Source organism: Nothobranchius furzeri, chromosome 4 (genome assembly GCF_043380555.1).
Source record: "Nothobranchius furzeri strain GRZ-AD chromosome 4, NfurGRZ-RIMD1, whole genome shotgun sequence".
NCBI lineage: Eukaryota > Metazoa > Chordata > Actinopteri > Cyprinodontiformes > Nothobranchiidae > Nothobranchius > Nothobranchius furzeri.
The window spans coordinates 63943132-63962827 of NC_091744.1; the positions used below are offsets into that span (position 1 = coordinate 63943132).

Here is a 19696-nt window from a genome sequence, read left to right on the forward strand (position 1 = left end):
GAAGCTCGCTCCCTGCTTCTTGGGTCCCTTCCCTGTCCTTAGGGTCATCAATCCGGTCACTTACCGGCTGCGCCTTCCGGCCACTCTCAGGATTCACCCCGTCTTCCATGTCTCCCAGCTTAAGCCGTTGGTCTCCTCTCCTCTCCACCCTCCTCCGGCCCGGGTGCCTCCGTCCCGCTGTGTGGATGAGGATCGTGTTTACACTGTCCGCAGGATTCTGGATGCCCGCCGCCGGGGACGTGGTTGGCAGTACCTGGTGGACTGGGAGGGTTACGGCCCGGAGGGGCGTTCTTGGGAACCCGCTCGCTCGTTTCTCGACCCTGCCCTGCTGACTGATTTCTGGGCTCGCCGTCCAGGGACTTAGGGGGCCGTCCCTCGAGGGGGGGGGGTCCTGTCACGAACTCCTCCTTCTGACCTCTCCCTATGGACCCAACTGGCGGACTACTACACTTCCCAGCATTCCCATCACCAGCGTGGCTCGTCGACGTCATCACGCCGACTCTATTTAGGGAAGTGCCGCCGCTCATTCATCACTCAGTCATCATTCCAACCAGACATCGACCCGAGTTCTCAGGCTTACAAGCCCTCAAACCAGGAAAGGGATCTTTCCACGCTACTACCAGTAAGTCAGCTTCCTTATGTATTCGGACCTGCTGCTCAGTCTCGGCTCTCTGTGAGCGCTGCGCCGCCGTTCCCAGATCAAAAGCTGCGTGCTCTGTTTAACCCAACACTAGCCACTCCGCGTGTGGGTCACGCAGTTACACTACTATGGTGTCAGGTTTCCGTCAAAACCCGTGCAAGCGTAACCAAAACCCGTGCAAGCGTGGCCAAAACCCGTGCAAGCGTAGCCAAAACCCGTGCACGCGTATTGTACACATCGCGCGTGCGAACGGGACTCGCGCGTGGAGGTTAGAACTCACGAGTGAAAATATACATGGCAAGGAGGTCATTTGTTCACTGAGAGGGAGCAAACTGTGTCTGTGAGCGCACAATGATGTGCACAAGTGACAAACCTGCGTGCGCGCGTTGGGCAACGAGCACACGGCAGAGGAAAACATGCGCGCGGCAGCCTCACTGCGCGCTCGGTGCAGCAGCCTCACTGCGCGTGTGGCAGCCTTTCTGCACGCTTGGTTTCTGATTCTGCTCGCTCGGCTGTTGGTAGTTTTGTCACTCTGGAGGCGTGGAAGAATTAAAGGACCAGAAATTGAGCACTTGAACTTTCAATTTGAGAGCAGAATTTCATATCAAGAGACCAACTTTTTAATTTCAGAATAAGATTTTATATTATTGCTCTCAAAACTTGTCATGCTTGCGCTCAAAATGTCTGCTCTCCTTCAAACTCACTCTGTTCTCCTTCAAATCTTTGTTTCTGCGCTCAGATTTAACCTTTTACACTGGTATTGTCTACTCACGTGACAACTTTTTCTCTGCACGGATCAAAACTCCTCCCACAAGTCTGTCCTCTGCTCTCACGGATCTGGTCTGCTCTCGCTCAAAACTTAGAAGTACAATCTCCTAGCAACCGCTCAGCCAATAGAAAGACTTTTGGGACTGGGCGGGAACAAACCTCTTTGGGGTGCGCTCGTTTTTGCGCTGTGGATTTTCCTGTGTGGCTGCCGCATCTGCGCCTGCGCACTACCAGCCTGCCTAAAACCCGCCGGCTCTGATCTGGAGCGGGAGTTCCACCTGCACCAGCAAAATGGACCAGAACCAACAAGAGGCTCAAGTAAGTTATTTTTCAAGGCTACTAGCTGCAGTTTATTCCATAAAATTGTTTTGTTATGCTACTTTTTACGACTCCTCGCATTTTATGTTACAACAGGGGCACACAGCTAGGTGGGTTAGGTTATTCACGATAGCTACAACTTTTATAAAATGGCCTCACCAGATTTGAGTTTTACCCTAACATATCACTCGTCCCCAATGCTAGCTCTGGACCTAGTGTAGATGTTTTTTGTTTAGTATTCCCACCTTCGTTTTTAATGGTTAGCTCTTTGGACATTACAGTATTTATTCGTTAGCATTTACTCCATGAACATTGTTTCCTCGTCTAACTGCTAACTATCAAAATGTGTTTCATCCATCGACATAAATATATCACAATGTTTCATCACAATGTTTTTCTCGCGCTGTAATGAACAAAATGGGTCATCAAAGTAAGAGAATGTTATTAAAAAGTAAAACTCGTTATACTTGAACAATGGAAAATTTTGAGAAAACCGTTTTTGATAGGGAAACACATTTTGACACAACACCTGCCTCGACTGGCGCATCAATTAGCTTTCAATCTGTTGGTAGGTTTCTGAAAAAATTAATGCTATGTTAAGTGAGTGTAATCCAGTCATTTCCCCAACAAAATAACAATTTCTATTTTTGCTCAATTCCTGCCTCCTGCCATTTCATTTTGCACTCCCGTTATTTATTTTTGTAATCCTGTCGAACTGAGTCTGGGGTTACATAAGCAGTAACAACACAAAAACAGTTTCTGTTTTTAAATCTCAGCAATGAGTAAGGTTGTATTTCTGGTGTAAGCGAACTACCATTTGTTTTCTGTGAAATGCGCGAAATGTTGTATTACACAGTCTGTGGTACCATGATGCAATTCACTGTTGCATGTTACACCAAGGAAGATGTAGAGGAAGATGAATGTAATGGCTGAGGTGGAGGACCTGTAATGACACCCAAAAATAATAAAATGTGTAAAAGCTTTATTAAAAGTTTAGTCCTGAGATTATCATGGTAATTATAATATAATATAATATAAAAAAGGCTTACGTCTCGGCCCGGCCGCTCCGGTCATCGCAGGATCGTCGGCTAGCAGTGCCTACACCACGCTCAGGACAATCCAGACTCCTCATGCATCGTTCCACAAATGTGGAATAACCTACCAAGCACTACCAGAACAGGGGCTTCCTTTTCAATTTTCAACAAACTCCTGAAGACCCTGCTTTTCAGAGAGCATCTTCTAAACTAGCACCCTCCCTGCACCCGTCCCCCCTCTCTACTGTCCACTCCTTGTTCCCTCCTCTCCCTGACTGATGTCAAGTTGTTGTTGTTAGCCTCAAGGGCAATATGCCGATTATCACTTGTAAGTCGCTTTGGTCAAAAGCGTCTGCTAAATACATAAACATAATCCAGGGAAGCAGGTTGGTGCATGGTCAGGGAACAGGCGTGAGTCAGGGCCAGATAAACAGCAGGTTCCATCCCGGCTCCAACCAGAGAGTGCTGCTGTTGTGTCCTTGGGCAAGACACTTAGCCAACTTTGCCTGCTGTTGGTGGTCGGAGGGGCCGGTGGTGCCAGTGTTCAGCAGGCCCACCTCTGTCAGTGTGCCCCAGGGCAGCTGTAGCTACTATCTGGCTTATCACCACCATAAGCATGTGAAAGGGTGTGACTGTTTTGTAAAGTGCTTTGTAGGCCTCAGACTTGAACATTTTCAATAAATGTGCAAGCCAATTACAATTTTTTTCAATTTGTAGGTGTTTCTCATTTGCTATATAACCAAATACAACTTTTTCTGTGTTTTTTGCTTTATTTCTTTAGACTGGTTCCATCCGAGAAGTTGCGAGAAACCTAATGGTGTTATTGAATGCTCATCTACAAGCTGAGGGCCCGCCGCAACAAACACAAACTGTGCCACAGCGCACAACACCACCACCTCAACAGACTATCCCTCGGTCCACAGTTAATCAAGAAATGTCAAGGTAAATTAAGTGTAGAAATGCAAAATATTTGACATCTGCAGAGGTCTATTCAGTGGTTAGAAATTAAATTATTCCAATGATGCTTTGTTATTCATCTTAGAAAGAGGCTTTCTACAATTGACTGTATTTATTTTTTTACAATGTGAAATTAAATTCAGAAATAATGTAAGCAGTGTAGTATAGGCTACAACTAGGGCTGGGCAATATATAGATATTTTAAAATTATCAATTGAATTTAAAACGAGAAACAAGATGACTTTATATTGATATAACTATTCAAGCCACATAAGCTAGCAACTAGCTTGCTCCGTCTCTAAGCGATCATTTCATGTATTCTCACAAATCTGCTCAATCTGAGAACCCCTGGGTCAATGTTCTGCCCTAAACTTTGCATTTGGCTTCATGGTTTTTAATTATTTGGGGATATTCGTTCATGTTTCATGAAGCCTGTTCACCGTGGTTACCAATGGAGTTCTGTTTACCCCTCCCTCCCTCGTGTAATCGAGAAACCACTACAGAGAGCCGGAGTGGCCAAATTAACTCAAACATGTTGTAATGGTTTCAACAGTAAACGTTAGGGTTAACATTTAATTTTGAAGGTGAGTTGAGCGCTGAAAGTTTTTCTGGTTCCGGTTTTTGATGTTTTGCTATGCTAATAAATGCTCTGTTATGAGCAATTCTTTAGAAAAAGTTAAGAGTTTGTAAGGCGTGGGTTACGGCGACAGTAGCCCGAAAATAATAACCATAAAAGAGTAACCAGAGACTCTGAGTCATTTCAGTATAATACTGTTGTAAGCAATAATATTCATTTCAACTTCACTGAATTAGGCACATATTATTGAAAAATTATTATTATTCATATAACATCTGGTTCATTCAACCATATGATTATTTATGATTATTTAAATTGTGAGTTGTAAAAGTTCACTTTTCATTCAGTGTGGAATCCAGCAGTGATAGAGGAAAGCTTTGTTTGGAGACATAGGCTGACAATCTTGTCTCCATGGAATGGCAACAAGCTCTGCAGAATCTTCTGGGTTGTAGAGGATAGAATATAAAATCCGCTTAGAGAATGGAATTATTTCTGTAGATGACCGATCACTATGTAGGTCAATATGAAGGTGAAAATTGACCCTTTCTGGATGTTACACTGTGCTATACTGGTAGATTCCAGTCATGTTTTTCCATTATAACTAATAACGCCACATTGCACAGTGTTGCCAGATGCTTTGATAATTATTATAATAGTATTTGTAGGATAGTTTAGCCCTCTGTACGATCATCAATCCCACATGTACGATAATTTCAGCCCTTCCTTGCGTGGAATCTGCAACTGCGGATTGCATCCAGGGACATTCCTTAACAACCAATCATCACTTAAGTTGCATGCAGTGACACATGACGCTGCCCATGACTGCACTAAGTTGAAGCTGTGGGTTATCAGATGTGTCAGGAAGTACACCATTTAAAATGCAACAATTTGAACTTTATTTAACATTGGAATGTCCAGAACCAGAAATTCTAAATAAATAAAATAAACAAAAAAAATGCATAAATAAATAAACAAATCAATTAAAAAGGAGTAGTTCTGTGTTACAAAATATTGCAGCATAAACAATAAAACAATAAAATGGACCCTTTCTCTCCAAAACATTATAAACAATGGCCTATCCAGTGTCAACAACCAAAACTGCACTTCAATAATGATAATAAATAATAATAATAGAGTAGAATATTTCTTAACCTCGATATATTGAGGCTGGAAAAATGATTGATTTTATTTTCTTCTATCGTACGATATATCGATTTATTATTGTCCCTGCCCTAGCACTGTGTGTTTCACTCTGTCACAAGACATTGCCTTATCACCATAACTTTTATTTCTGTCTGATTTCTAGGTCCTTCCCTGGACTTTTTTCTCGAAATTCTGCAAGGGGAAGAAAACGCTTTTTCTCTCCCTCCAGAGTGGTCACCAGCACCAATGGCAAAAGTGTAACAGTGACTTTTTTTTTACTTCATCAAAACACAGACAAAACACCCAAGGCAAGTACAGAGTTAACACTCATACTAGCTGGAATGGGGAGACGAGCTGTTACATTTCCTGAGTCTGCTGATCACACGGAGGTAAAGTAAACTCCTCATTTTCATGTAATTTCTAAAGCACATATTTAAATAATTAACAAAAGTGTCATTCATGAACAGATTTCTGGGCTCCTGACCACTCACTATCCAAAGCTTGAAAGGTTGACAGGGGGATGGCTACTTTATAAAGCACTAGGTATTAAAAACTGTAAAACTTCAATTTTAATTTTTTTTTGCTTTTATATTATGTAACTTTTATTATAATTATTATTACTATTATTACTATTTTAGGAGGTTCTGGACAGCGCAAGCTTTCACTCATACCTCCAGAGGCTGAGGGTTACAATGGCAGCCTTTTGAAAAGTGTAACAGGAGGAGGGAAAAACATGATCTACGTGATTCCTCTTCAAGAAGAACTTGACACATCACCTCTTCCTCCTGATGCTTTAGAATTTCAAAGCATGCCTAAGGCATCATGCAAAGTTTGCAGTGCTACCATGCCATTACACGTCTTGGCTGTCCATGTGAAATCGTGTGTTGATCTGATATCCTCAGGGGATGATTTTGAAACTTCTAATGAGGTAATCATTTTTTGTTTACTGTCATTATTCTATCCATCCATTCATTTTCATCCTCTTATCTGGAGTCGGGTGGTGGGGGCAGTAACCTAAGCAGATAGGTCCAGAATTCCCTCTTCTCAGCAACTTGGACCGATTTGGGGGGGGGGGCATTCCCTGGTCAGCCGAAAGACGCAAGTGGTGCTCGCTGCAGAACCACAAAGGCGGAGCTGCACCAGAAGGTGGAGCTGCACCAGATTCAGCCCCGCCCATTCCAGAATCAGCCCCGCCCATTCTATCAGAGTCAGCATTTTCTTCCCATCTCAGCTTCAATTTGGTCTCCTCCCCCGAAGCGGGTCTGGTCTTGGTTCTCAAATCTGGATATTCTGTGAATTTTCTGGCAAATTATTTCTGAAATGACTTCTACTGAGACACCGCCAGAAAAATCATACATCCCATCTACAAAGACACACCAAATATCATAATCAAATGTAACGCCACCTAATTTTATCAGATGTGGTGGTGTAATGGTGATGGTGTCAGGTTGACATGCAATTTTGCGCGGGTTCGCCTCCCAGCAGTGGAAATATTCTATAATCTCTTTTCCTCATTTCTAGCTACACTTGCCAGTACTATGTTTACAACAATTTATTGGTATGCCGTTTAACATATAATGACTAATGTGTTTTTTTTATTTATTCATTCGTTTATTTAGCCAGTGTGAGTCCATCTGTGAGCAGAGTTTCAACTAAAATGCTGTTTAGGAACGACCAAATTCAAAGAACTTGTAGAGACATAAATATTTTGCTGAAAATGAACATTAGAACTGGCTAAATAGATTGTTGCCGACCCCACCAAGAATCGAACCAGCATCAGCTGAGGGGAAAGCAAAACTTAAGTCTGACGACCTTGCCACTGGACTACCAGAACCCTCATGGTAGTGGTACATGCTGTTGTACAGCACTTTTGTTAGAGCGGCTGTGGGCAGATATTCGCTTAGAGAAACCTTTTTATTTCGGGATATATTCAGACTTTGTCATGTAGCAAGTTATATTTATCTTGTTTAATTGGAGCGTAGAACATAGCATTAACGACTGTAAACTAGTAACAGCCGTAATTCATGTGGGTCAGGTTAGTTTGCGATAAAGTTGAAAACAAAAATGGAAGTCAGTGGGCTAGGCTGAGTTTGCGTGAATGGGCGGGGCTGACTCTGGTGCAGCTCCGCCTTTGTAGTTCTGCAGCGAGCACCCTCTCGAAAGACGTAGTCCCTCCAGCGTGTCCTGGGTCTTCCCTTAGGTCTCGTCCCGCTGGGACGTGCCTGGAAAACATCACCAGGGATGCATTCAGGAGACATCCTAATCAGATGCCCGTGCCACCTCAACTGATGTGGACGAGCAGCGGATCCACTCCAAGCCCCTCTCAGATGACCAAGCTTCTCACTCAATCTCTAGGGGAGAACCCAGCCACCCTGTGGAGAAAACTCATTTCACCTGCTTGTATCAGACTCTGCTTCCTCACTGGAAGACGTGCCGGTGGGACTGAGGAGGTCTTTGAAGTACTCCGGCCACCGATCCACAATGTCCCAAGTCGAGGTCAGCAGCACACCGTCCCCACTCTAAACACTGTTGGTGGAGCATTGCTTTCCCCTCCTGAGGCGGCGGATGTTGGACCATAATTTCCTTGAAGCCTTGAAGTTGTATGGAAATCTTGGTCTCACCAAACTCCTTACACGCCCAGGTTTGTGCCTCTGCTACCACCCAAGCCACATCTCGCTTGGACTGCTGGTATGGATCAGCTGCCTTTGGAGTCCCACAGTCCAAAAAGACCATATAGAATTCTATTCACCTTGCTCTTCTCAGCCGCCTCAACCATGGAGCCATGGAACAGGGTCCACTCGTAATCAATGTCTCCTGTCTCCATCAGAACATTTGGGAAGTTCTGTTGTAGGTGGGAATTTAAGCTCCTTCTGACAGGAGACGTTCCCAGCAGACCCTCACAATATGTTTGGACCTGCCAGGTCTGACTAGCATCCTCCCCCACCATCAAAGGGTAGTAGTCAGTTTAATTTAATTTGATTTAACCAGATGAGTTGATTGAGAACTCATTGACATGTGACTTTCAGCTGACGGCTTCGCCCCTCTCTTCACCCGAGTGTCCAAGACATGTGGCCGCAGATCAGATGAGACGACAACAAAGTCAATCATTGAGCTGTGGCCTTCCTCCCTAACACACCTCTCCATGTCTCACTGTTGTTGCCCACATGAGCGTTAAAGTCCCCCAGCAGAACAAGGGAGCCACCAGAAGGAGTGCTCTTCAGCACCCGCTCCAAGGACTCCAAAATGGGTGGGTAATCTGAACTGTAGTTTGGTGCAAAAGCACAGACTACAGTCAGGACTCGTTCCCCCACATGTACGCAGAGGGAGGCTACCCTCTTGTTCACGGGGGTAGGTTGGGCATTGTTTGATTTTGAACGATTCTGATTCCAATTCCTCGTTTCGATTCTGGTTCCTATCGATTCCCGATTCCGATTCTTTCAAGACATGACAAGCTTTACATGAACCAGCTAACCACAGGTGGTGTGATCAGCTATGAAAAGCGATCACAATTTGAAGATCACGTTTATTTTTCACGGAGATTGGCCGCAGATTCCTCTTCTGTCGGCACACTACGAATCGCTACTACGGATCGAAAAAAAATAACTGAACGATTCCGGGGAATACTAACTGTTGGAACCAGTTCCAATCGATGCTCGATGCCCAACCCTAGTAAACACCAACGTACAGGCACCAAGATGGGGGGCAACTAGCATGCCCACTCCTGCTCAGCACCTCTCATTGGGAGCAACTCCAAAGTGGTAGTGTCCAGTCCTTCTCAAGGAAACTGGTTCCAGAGCCATGCGTCAAGGTGAGTCCGACTATATCTAGTCGGAACCTCTCAACCTCAACCATGAAGTTGGAATGTTTATCATGTGAAGTGCCTTGAGACGACTCTTGTCGTGATTTGTCGCTATATAAATAAACTTGAATTGAATTGAATTGAACCACCAACTCAAGTTCCTTCCCCACCAGAGAGGTGACTTTCCACATGCCGAAAGCCAGCTACTGTAGCCAAAAGTCAGACTGTCAAGGTCCCCGCCCTCGGCTACCATCTGTCACACACTATCTTTCTTTTTCATTTATAATTTGTTTTCTTTTTTTAACTAAATAAAAAAATTTTCCTGAAAGTTTTCTCCTCCAGAAACCCATGCTGGTGGAGGTACAACAGTAATGTTCACACCAACAGCAGATGATGCCAATTTCCCTGGAACACCTACTTCAAATGATGACTGCCTCCCTGGAACATCAGACAGGGCAGATCTGGTAATGTTCACCTATTTATAAACCTTAAAAAAACTTTTTGAGTATGACCTGTTCTTATTTTCACATAATGGACAGTACACACATTTTCTAAATTGACTAGTAGTTAATGTTCTGTTATACTTCATAACTAACAAGTAAGAGCCAAGTACATTTTCATACCAGTGATTATTTTAAATGTTCATTAAAGATTGAGCTCAGTCAGAAACAGCATACAACAGTCTGTGTGTTTTCTGATTGTGAGCTATGTTTAATGATGTTTCTTTTGAAATAAAACATAAATATCTTCTGAATGACAATATCCTTACACAGTTCTTCACTGCAGAACAATCTGCTACTTCGTCACACATTTGTTGTGGTGTAACCTTGTGTGTATGTGTGTGTGTGCGGGCTGGCGTACGTTCGACTGTGTGAAAGACAGACGGAAAAGCGAGGTAGATTGTCAAACATTCAGAAGAAGATCATTTTAAGAATTAAAAGTGAAAACAATTGGATGTTTCTGGTTGTCTTGAAGAAGTGTCACCTTGGGCTTAGAAATTGTGGTCTAAAACATTGCATCTTAATTTCCTTTTAGGCAGCTTGTCCAATTTGCCAGCAGAAATATAAACTGGATTTTTTACAGATTCATGCCAGCTACTGTGGAGACAGGTGAGGGAACATTACTGTAATGGTAATAGCAAATGAGAGGCATTTATAATCCTGTTGTAACCCCTCCTTTTCCTCCTCAGTCATGCGGAAAACTCACCCAGACCAGAAGACGCTCCAGAATCACTTGGGTGTGGAGTGAAAAAGTAATTTACACATTAAAATGCCATCTATGTAAAATAGACATATGAAGACAGTTAACATTTTATATATTTTTATTAAAAAAATACTCATCTTTCTCAGATTCTACTCCTAGCCAAATGTTCTTAACGATTCCTATTTCTTCTGCTGATGTTAGTCTTGCAGATGTGATGACAGAAATAACCAATGCTGTATCCAAAGATGACATCAGCTTTGAAATCACAGTGTCTCGACATAATATGCTGGAAAGAGGTATTGTACAGTGGCAACGGCAAAAAAGAACCTCACCCACAAACCAGCTAAAAGTCACCTTCATAGGTGAAGCAGGTGTAGATACAGGAGCCCTCCGCAAGGAATTTTTGACAGGTAACATAATATCATTCCAACGACTTGATGTTTCATTTTGACAAAGTCATTTATTTACCTGTTACTTGTTATATTTTGTCAGCATTGAAAATTTTTTTATCATCACCTTCTACTATGCTAAAATCGATGAACTTTTGTGCCAATTTCAAATTGGCTATTTTACAATTTCACCAAATACGCTGCCCACCAATAACATGATCATTCAGCATGTTCAGGTAGTCAGCTGTCCTCATTCTTGGAGCACATCCTGTTGCTGAACCTAGACCTGACCGCCAGCAGCAACCCCAGATCATAGCACTGCCCCCACAGGCTTGTACAGTACGCACCACGCATGATGGGTGCATCACTTCAACTGCCTCTTTTCTTACCATGATGAATCATCACTCTGGAACAGGGTCCATCTAGACTCATCAGACCAGTTCTTAATAAAGCGTTGGACAGTTCTTAACCCAGTTTTAGTTGTTTCCTCATCTCCTTAGATGTTTTCTCTGCTTGATGCATGGCAATTATCGACCCTTGTCAAACAGACTAACATATTTTCCAGATGTGTCTTTACACATTGTTGTATGTAAAGGTGTGGTTCACTGAAAATAAAATTTTAATGATTATTTCTGATTATAATCGGTCACTCAGAATTTTTCATGCAGGCTGAACATGAAAATATTCTCCTACACCTATGTCCTGCATTAGCTTCTGATAGAATATACAGTGGATACGGAAAGTATTCAGACCCCTCATCAATTATTCACTCTAATATTGCAGCCATTTGCTAAAATCAATTCAATTTATTTTTCCTCATTAATGTACACACAGCAACCCATATTGACAGAAAAACAAATAATTTTAGAAATTTATGCAGATTTATTAAAAAAGACAAAATGAAACATCACATGGTCCTAACTATTCTGACCCTTTGCTCAGTATTTAGTAGAAACACCTTTTGAGCTAATACATCCATGAGTCTTCTTGGTAAAGATGCAACAAGTTTATTACTCCTGGATTTTGGGATCCTCTGCCACTCCTCCTTACAGATCCTCTCCAGTACTGTCAGGTTGGATGGTGAACGTTGGTGGACAGCCATCTTTAGGTCTCTCCAGAGATGGTTCTTGTCCAGGATATCCCTGTACTTGGCCACATTCATAGTTCTGTCATCCTGTCCCTGCAGCTTAAAAACACCACATCCCACAGCATGATGCTGCCATCGCATGCTTCACTTTGAGGACTTTATTGGATGTAAGTGATGAACAGTGCCTGGTTTTCTCCACACATACCACTTAGAATTAAGTCCAAAAAGTTCTGTCTTGGTCTCATCAGACCAGAGTTTCTTGTTTCTCACCATCTCAGGGTCTTCAGGTGTCTTTTAGCAAAATCCATGCAGGCTTTCATGTGTCTTGCACAGAGTAGAAGCTTCCAGCGTCCATTCAGCCATAAAGTCCTGATGCTCCTGGTGGAGCGCTGCAGTGATGGTTGACTTTCTACAACTTGCTCCATCTCTTGACTGCATCTCTGGAGCTCATCCATAGTGATCTTTGGGTTCTTCTTTACCTCTCTCACCAAGGCTCTTCTGCCCCAGTAGCTCAGATTGGCCAGACGGCCTACTCTAGGAAGGGTTTTGGTCATCCAAAACATCTTCCATTTAAGGATTATGGAAGCCACTGTGCTCTTATGAACTTTAAGTGCAGCAGAGATGTTTTTTGTAACCTTGGCCAGATCTGTGCCACAATTCTGTCTCTGAACTCTTCATGCACGATCATAAGAAATGTAAAGCACCAGAGTTCAATATATGAGTGTTACAGCAAAGGGTCTGAACACTTAGGACCATGTGATATTTCATTTTTTATTTTGAATAACTGCAGAAACTTGTTAAATTCTGTGTTTTCATGTCAATATGGGGTGCTGTGTGTGTACATTAATGAGGTAATAACATAATTTTATTGATTTCAGCAAATGGCTGCAATATAACAAATGAAAAATGGATGCGGGTCTGAATAATTTCTGTACCCACTGTCGATGGTAAAACTATAGTATTAATGTAGTTATATTTATTAATAAACCCAGATGAACCCAATCTGGTCGATTGCTGTTAACAGCTGTTTTATCCAGACAACACTTTGGACAAGAATCTCAGAAAAGAAAACTTCACCTGATCTGACCAGCATGACAATTAGCCTCTGAGAAAGTAAAGAACCTCAGTGTGATCTTGTTGCCAGCTGAAAGATAAACACCTAATCAGTAATCCAAAAGGAGGCTTATACCTATTTGCTTAGTTATATCCTTTTGGCAACTTAATTTTGGGCCTAGCAAAGTATGTAAGACTTGCCAATAAGTTAATTAATAAATAACTACATTTGTGTAGTTCCACAACTGTATGGTATATATATATATTTTTAATTGGAGACAATTTTGTTGTTTTTCCAGAAATGATTGCAGGGATTGAGAAGCGCTTCTTCTTGCCAGGAAAACATGGCTGCATGCCAAAATATTCCCTGTCTGATTTTGATAAAGGATATTTCAGGTAAGTACTGGAATGTTTTATCTGTTTTTAATTTTTTATTCTGACTTAAATTATATTTAAAAATCATTAAAATATTAAGAATAATGGTTATCGCAAATTAATGTATCTGAAAGCAGTTAATTTTTTTCCACATTAATCCCTTTGTTAAAATTGGTTGTGAAGCAAAATGATTGCTCATGTTTTGTAATATTTATGTGAAAGTTGTAAACAAAAAAATGTGATGTCAGTAATGACATCACATTAAATGATGGGACCTACAAATGTGCTTTTTCCTTGTGTTTGCCAGGACTGTTGGAGAAATTATGGCTGCCAGTGTGGCTCAAGGTGGACCATCTCCAAACTTTATGATGCCTTGGTGCTATAAAGTTTTGTGCTCTGGATCCCCTGACTTTGAAGGCATGGGGGAAAATGATGTGAGCGATGACCACTTCTCTGATCTTTTGTCAAAGGTGAGCACACTAGGACAGCTGTTACAAAACATCAATTTCCCTATAACAAAATATTTAAATAACTACATGTTTTAACCTTATACAACTTAAACCGTTGTTGGAGACAAAGAGTTCAGCATTGAGATTTGTCTGTAAAGACAAACTAACAGGGTGATGTATCTCCTCTTATTTACAAATGTGAAAAAGTTTGTGTCCTCCTTGCTGTGTTTTCTGGACAACTGTGACTTAAATATTATTAGCAGTTTTCTATGCATCGAGTGAAAGTTCACAAAAATAAAACAGCTGCACAGTACACACTTCTGGAAACCCCACCCTAAAGGCTCTAATTGGTTGGGTATAGGGATCTCGATTTAGATATTAGTTACTGAGGCACTTATCTTGGCTGCTGGTTGGATGAGGTAAAATATCTTTTACATCAAATTTGCCATATTCAGTGGCAACATTAACAAAATGTTGCGCTATGTCAACAAAGCCTTTCCCGGAAACAAAATCATACGGCCGTATGTCTGCGCAGCACACTTCCACACATTTCTCAGCAGTTTCTTGTTTCATTTGTGCAGGGAGAAGTGGTTTATCCTTGAAAAGCAGCTTACTTTGACCAGGGAGAACAGAGCAGGTGTGCCGCCTCAACCCAGAGGTGCCGTATTTGTGTCCATTGTAGACGAGTATTTTTGCACATTTCTCGCAACTGACAAAGTCCATTTTGTTTCCAGCTTTGTCACAAACAATTGAGAAACTCCTCTAAATGTCTGACTTGCCTTGCTTGACTTTCGTGTCATAAAGAACTTGTTTCAGCTTCTTTTCAACGTCAGTTGCTGACTCCGTCATGCTCATCCCGATCCCGCACTGTTTTTTTTAGCCGACCGTTCCCGCCCGCAGCAAAATTCACCCTGCCCGCTCCCGTGAGATTTGTGTTGGGTCCCGCGGGACCCGTCGGGATCCAATCCCAACGCAGCCCTCTATTGCAATATTAAAATGACAACCTATGGAAATTTTTTGCACTCTTTGAGTTCTGCAGCCAGTGCCTCCATCCCTCTGTGGAAACATTTTAATATTTATTTTAAATGAACGCAGGAAATCCTCTCTTTAAAAAAATATGATAAAGTTACATAGTATGGCATTAAATATTGGAAATTGTCTTATTTCAGGTTCAGTCAGCAAATGATACAACTCTTCAAGACATCATGGAAGAGATTTTGGACTGTGGGTACACTGGAATGATCAGTTTGGATAAAAAGGAAGAGATAATGCGGTATGTATGCAGACTACTTCAGGTTTGGATCCAGCTGTTGATGTGTAATGTCATCACACACAGGAGCATATTGTTTTATCATAAGTTTTAATTCCTTAAAATTTAAACATTGATGTTTTAATATGCATTTTAACTACTGTAGTTATTTAAAGGTGTGGAACACATAAAAACACTTGTTAATGATTATTTCTTCCCTGGGCTCCCTCCTTGTCATGGTGAATGATAAAGACTGAGTCCATTGTCTTTGAAACCCGCAGTCCTTCTGGCTCTCATTCCACTTTTGATGGTTTAAACCCTAAGCAGTGTGTAATAATCCTCGGGGTAAAAGTGGATGCCAACCTCTCAATAACTCCTCAGATCGACTCAGTGGTGAGGTCTTGTTTTTATTAGTTATGCCGCCTAAGTCATTTAAGACTGATCTTAAAGAGGAAGTACTTGAAATCAGTCATCCACGCTTTTGTCACCTATCAATTGGACTACAATAATGCATTATTACTTGGAACTCCTGTCTCTGCCCTGAACTGGTCGCAGGTTGTCCAAAATGCCACTGCTAGGTTTTTAACAAACAAGCCGACATTGCTATATTACACCAGTCCTGTAACAACTTCGCTGGCTCCCCATCACATTCGTGTACGTTTTAAGATATTGATGTTTGTTTTTAAAGCCCTACACGACCTAGCTCCTCCTTATCTGTCCGCCCTACTGACTCCTTATGTACCTACTCGTATGTTGAGGTCAGCTGACCGTCTACTGCTTTGCACTCCCCGGATGTACTACAAATCACGAGGTGAACGTGCGTTTGTCCATGCTGCCCCCATGCTCTGGAACTCATTGCCCATTAGAAAGGGACCTGGCGTTGAGAGAGGCAAACTTTATGGAAGTAGCATCAGAGCTGTCCTTAATCCAGGGAATCCGCTCCACAAGCCATAGATTTGAATTCTGAACAACACGCTGAAAAATCAGGGAGCAGTGCAGAAGAGACGATAGAGAAAGATCCAACATTCCCGACACAGGAACCAGGCACGAGCTTGGTGGAACCAAAAGTGTCTGAGAAAAGGACGAGGCAGCACCTATCTACATCACCCGTGCCCAACGTGTGTACCATTTTAAATTCCACAGTGGCACACAGCTGATTCATCGTTGTTGCAGACTGGATTGCATGCACGCATGGATGGAGACGTTTTGCTCTCATACTTCTCCGTCTACTGGGGAGTGTTGCAAAGCAATTCCCAGCCAGGACAACAGAGGGCGTAGTGCTGTTCTGTGGTAGTTTACATGTTCTATGCACACACACACCCCACTGAAACAGATATTAGGTGGCTGAGATGATAGCAGATTTGTACAAACTATTATCTCCTTTGAAATGTTGTTGTAACTAACCAACTTTATGCATATTATTGTATTTAAACAATTAGACAACCTTGGTATTCCAGGAATAATATTACTGTCAATAACCTGTTTCATTTCACATTATGTTTAGTAAACAAAATTAAAAACAAATTAATCACCAGTTTATTTTTGCTGTCTGTTTTTATCAACAGATCCGTAATCCTGCATGCAAATCTGAGGGTGCTTCCAATCTTGCAGCAGATAAGGGAGGGGCTGAGGCTCTATGGCTTGTCAGATATGATGGAAAGGTATCCTGATATTTGTCAGCCATTGTTCGTGCCAGGTGTGGAAATGAAAGTAAGTGCTCTTAGTGTTCATTGTAAAAAGTGGCATTTGAAAGTCACTCGGTGGTGGTATTGTCCTGCGATAGACTGAATAATTTGGCCACGGTGCCTCTCACCCAATAACTGCTTTGGCAACCTCATGACCATGCACAGAGTGGTTGCTGATTATTAAAGACTCACGATAAACTTTCAAAATTCAAGTCACTTTTCTAGCATATTGTCATAATTATCTGGTACAACACTAGCATAACATACTATAAATGTATAACTTCATTGGCTCAGCCAGCCAGTATAAAAGCATCATAATATTTTGTCAGGGGGCTTCTATAGAGCAGGGGTGCAGAACTCAATTTCAAAAATCCAATATTTGACCTATTAACTTTCATGCTTTAGAGGCCAAAAAGTGCATAAAACAAAAATTATTAAAACTCAGTTTGCTCCGCTCTGATGTTCACCTGTTCAAGCCAGACACCTGCACCTCTGGGGTTGGCTCTGAGCCGAGGAAGGAGTTCATCCTTGAGACTCCTGTGTTGTTATATTCATATGCATTATAGACAACAGTTGCTCACATAAGTTTGTGCTGCTGAACATGGAGAGCATTTGAACTGCTTGACCACATAGTTGGTCCGTGTGTCAGGGGAGATAAAATTGCAGCAGCCAGAGTCATGCTGACTTGAGCGTCCTGCTAAACTGGAGTTCAATCAATTACAGTTCTATAGGTTAGCTTTGAACCAGTTATTTGTTTATGTTTATGTTTATGTTTATTTATTTGGCTGACGCTTTTATCCAAAGAGGCTTACAATTTATAACCTATAGGGCATGTTGTGATCTGTGGGGGAAACTGGAGTAGCCAGAGGAAACCCACGCATGCATGGGGAGAACACGCAACTCCACGCCGAAAGGCTGCAGCCGAGTTTTGAGCATGCAACCTTCGTGCTGCGAGGCAACAGTGCTAACCACTGTGCCACCATGCAGCCCATTTGGATGGACTTTTTTCACTGTAGTCTCCCAAAAGGAAAAAAAATGTAAAAGACAATTGAGGGAGAAACATGTGGATTTGTTTTATATTCTCCTTGGTTGTAATTGAAATTATCTGCCACACATCTGTCAAACTTGTCTAATCAGTCAGACTCTAGGAATTTTTCAGCAAGACATTGCTATAAGTATTATTATTAATAATCATATTATGTTAACTTTTCACATTCAAAACATGATACATCAACAATTTGTGTAACATGTTAACTATTCAAGACTAATACACAAATGTAGGACTAATTCAGATTTTGTTTTGCATTTAATGGTCTTTGATGTCACTAATCACAAGTTACTTAATATTGTAGACACATTATGGGCAATTGACAAAAATTGCCTATGTGAATTACATAAAAAAAACAAACTTGTACATGTGACTAACTCAAAGGCATTGCTTTCATTCATTGTCTTTACAGGCAGATGCAGACTTTATCATTTCTGTCTGCCACGCTGATTTCAGCGAGAAAGGTTCTAACAAGGAACAGTCAGAGGTCACCTTGATGAATCATCTGCAAGATTTTCTACAGGAACTCGAGGAAGGTAACTGATCTTAATCTAGGCACATTTTCTTATAAAGTAATCAGTAAGAATTAAATGTACTATTATTTCCATGTCTTCATCAATCTTCCATGCATCTATTCCATTTTGTTACATTTGTTCCTCAGCATGAGTGCCAGAAAGTAAATTGACTGTAGTAATTGTTTTCACACTTAGTTAAATGTGGATGTATGATGGTAGCTATATACATGACTCTTTTTTTATCTTTCTTTTTGAAGAATCCTCACTGAGCGCAGAGAAAGGCACACCGGTCTATCCAAGAGCCTTTTTGCAGTGGATAACAGGACAGGCCCATGTTCCTGTATTGCAAGAGGAGAGAAGGAATTTCACAATTATCATCAAGTTCCTTCATGAGTGTGAATCAACTTTTGGTCCACACAAGATCTGCTACCCATCTGTTGCAGCTTGTAGCAATACGATAACCTTCCCTGTTCAACACATGAGAACATATGAGGAATTTAAATGTGTCCTGATGGAAGCATTCAACATGGGTCAGGAGTTCTCACGCGTATGAAATGCTAAAAGTAAAAGGTTGTTCTCTTCTTTAAAGACATGTAGCAGCATATTCGACTTTTGAAATGTTCAACATTTAATAAAAATCTGCATTTGACACCTGTTGCTGGGTTTTGTTGTATGCTTTCTTTTTTTAAAAGTACAACCCAGATAATGTAGAATAATACAAAATAATATGAACATTAACATCACCAAAATGTGCTTATTGTAAAAAATATTTAAATTTTTATTTGAGGGGTTTCATATACTCTGTTTTTTAAGCATTAGAAGTAATACAAAATTAAATTAATAGTAACCTTTTACCTATGTGGAGGCAATGGTAATTTGTTTTTGAAAGTATACAAAGGTGAACTATTGTCTCATTAAAATGGTAATGGAATATTTACTAAATCTGGAGCTAAATGGGGACGAGGCCATAGGCTTGGTCCGTCACAAGCTGTGTTCAGAACAAAAAGGGAGTCATGGAACGAAAAAACAATTATGAAAAGCAAGTCAGGAACACAGGCAACACACTTGTGCTGAGGAGTGTAGTGGGTAAATTATGGCATTAGAATCCCGCAAAAAAATCACGCCCACACAAAAGTCAGTCCACGAGTGTGTATCTAACTCCATGCGCACATTGCAATCAGTATTGTTCACCGCGAGCGTACATTATGCTCCACGGGTGCATCGAACATCTCATGCGCACAATTCAGTGACCACGGGAGGCGGCTCCACAATTGCAGGCACAAAACAACACACGCATGAACTGCATTGACACCATAGACGACAATATCCTGATTGGTCGACCGGAGCACTGGGTGGGAATATCAGGCTTAGCACTCCAGTGGATAAAATCTGTCGGAGAAATTTTTG

The 19696-nt window shown here is 41.5% G+C and overlaps 1 protein-coding gene across 1 annotated transcript; it reads left to right on the plus strand.

Moving 5' to 3' along the window:
* Nucleotides 1-981: 981 nt before the first annotated feature.
* Nucleotides 982-18916, plus strand: LOC107373293 (uncharacterized). Its single transcript, XM_054732935.2, has 15 exons — nucleotides 982-1726; nucleotides 3542-3702; nucleotides 5601-5826; nucleotides 5905-5980; nucleotides 6076-6365; nucleotides 9566-9700; nucleotides 10272-10345; nucleotides 10426-10488; nucleotides 10641-10849; nucleotides 13268-13364; nucleotides 13651-13813; nucleotides 14962-15065; nucleotides 16607-16751; nucleotides 18187-18310; nucleotides 18547-18916. The coding sequence occupies exons 1-15, from the start codon at nucleotides 1700-1702 to the stop codon at nucleotides 18840-18842; spliced, it is 2190 nt and encodes a 729-aa protein (XP_054588910.1). The 5' UTR covers nucleotides 982-1699; the 3' UTR covers nucleotides 18843-18916.
* The last annotated feature ends 780 nt before the right edge of the window (nucleotides 18917-19696 follow it).

Bases quoted from the DNA above. Each gene is read 5' to 3' on its own strand.
- LOC107373293 (XM_054732935.2), top strand. From the start codon at position 1,700: ATGGACCAGAACCAACAAGAGGCTCAA. The intron at 10,489-10,640 runs GTAATTTACACA...TGCTGATGTTAG, and splicing joins CTTGGGTGTGGAGTGAAAAA to TCTTGCAGATGTGATGACAG. The intron at 13,814-14,961 runs GTGAGCACACTA...GTCTTATTTCAG, and splicing joins TCTCTGATCTTTTGTCAAAG to GTTCAGTCAGCAAATGATAC.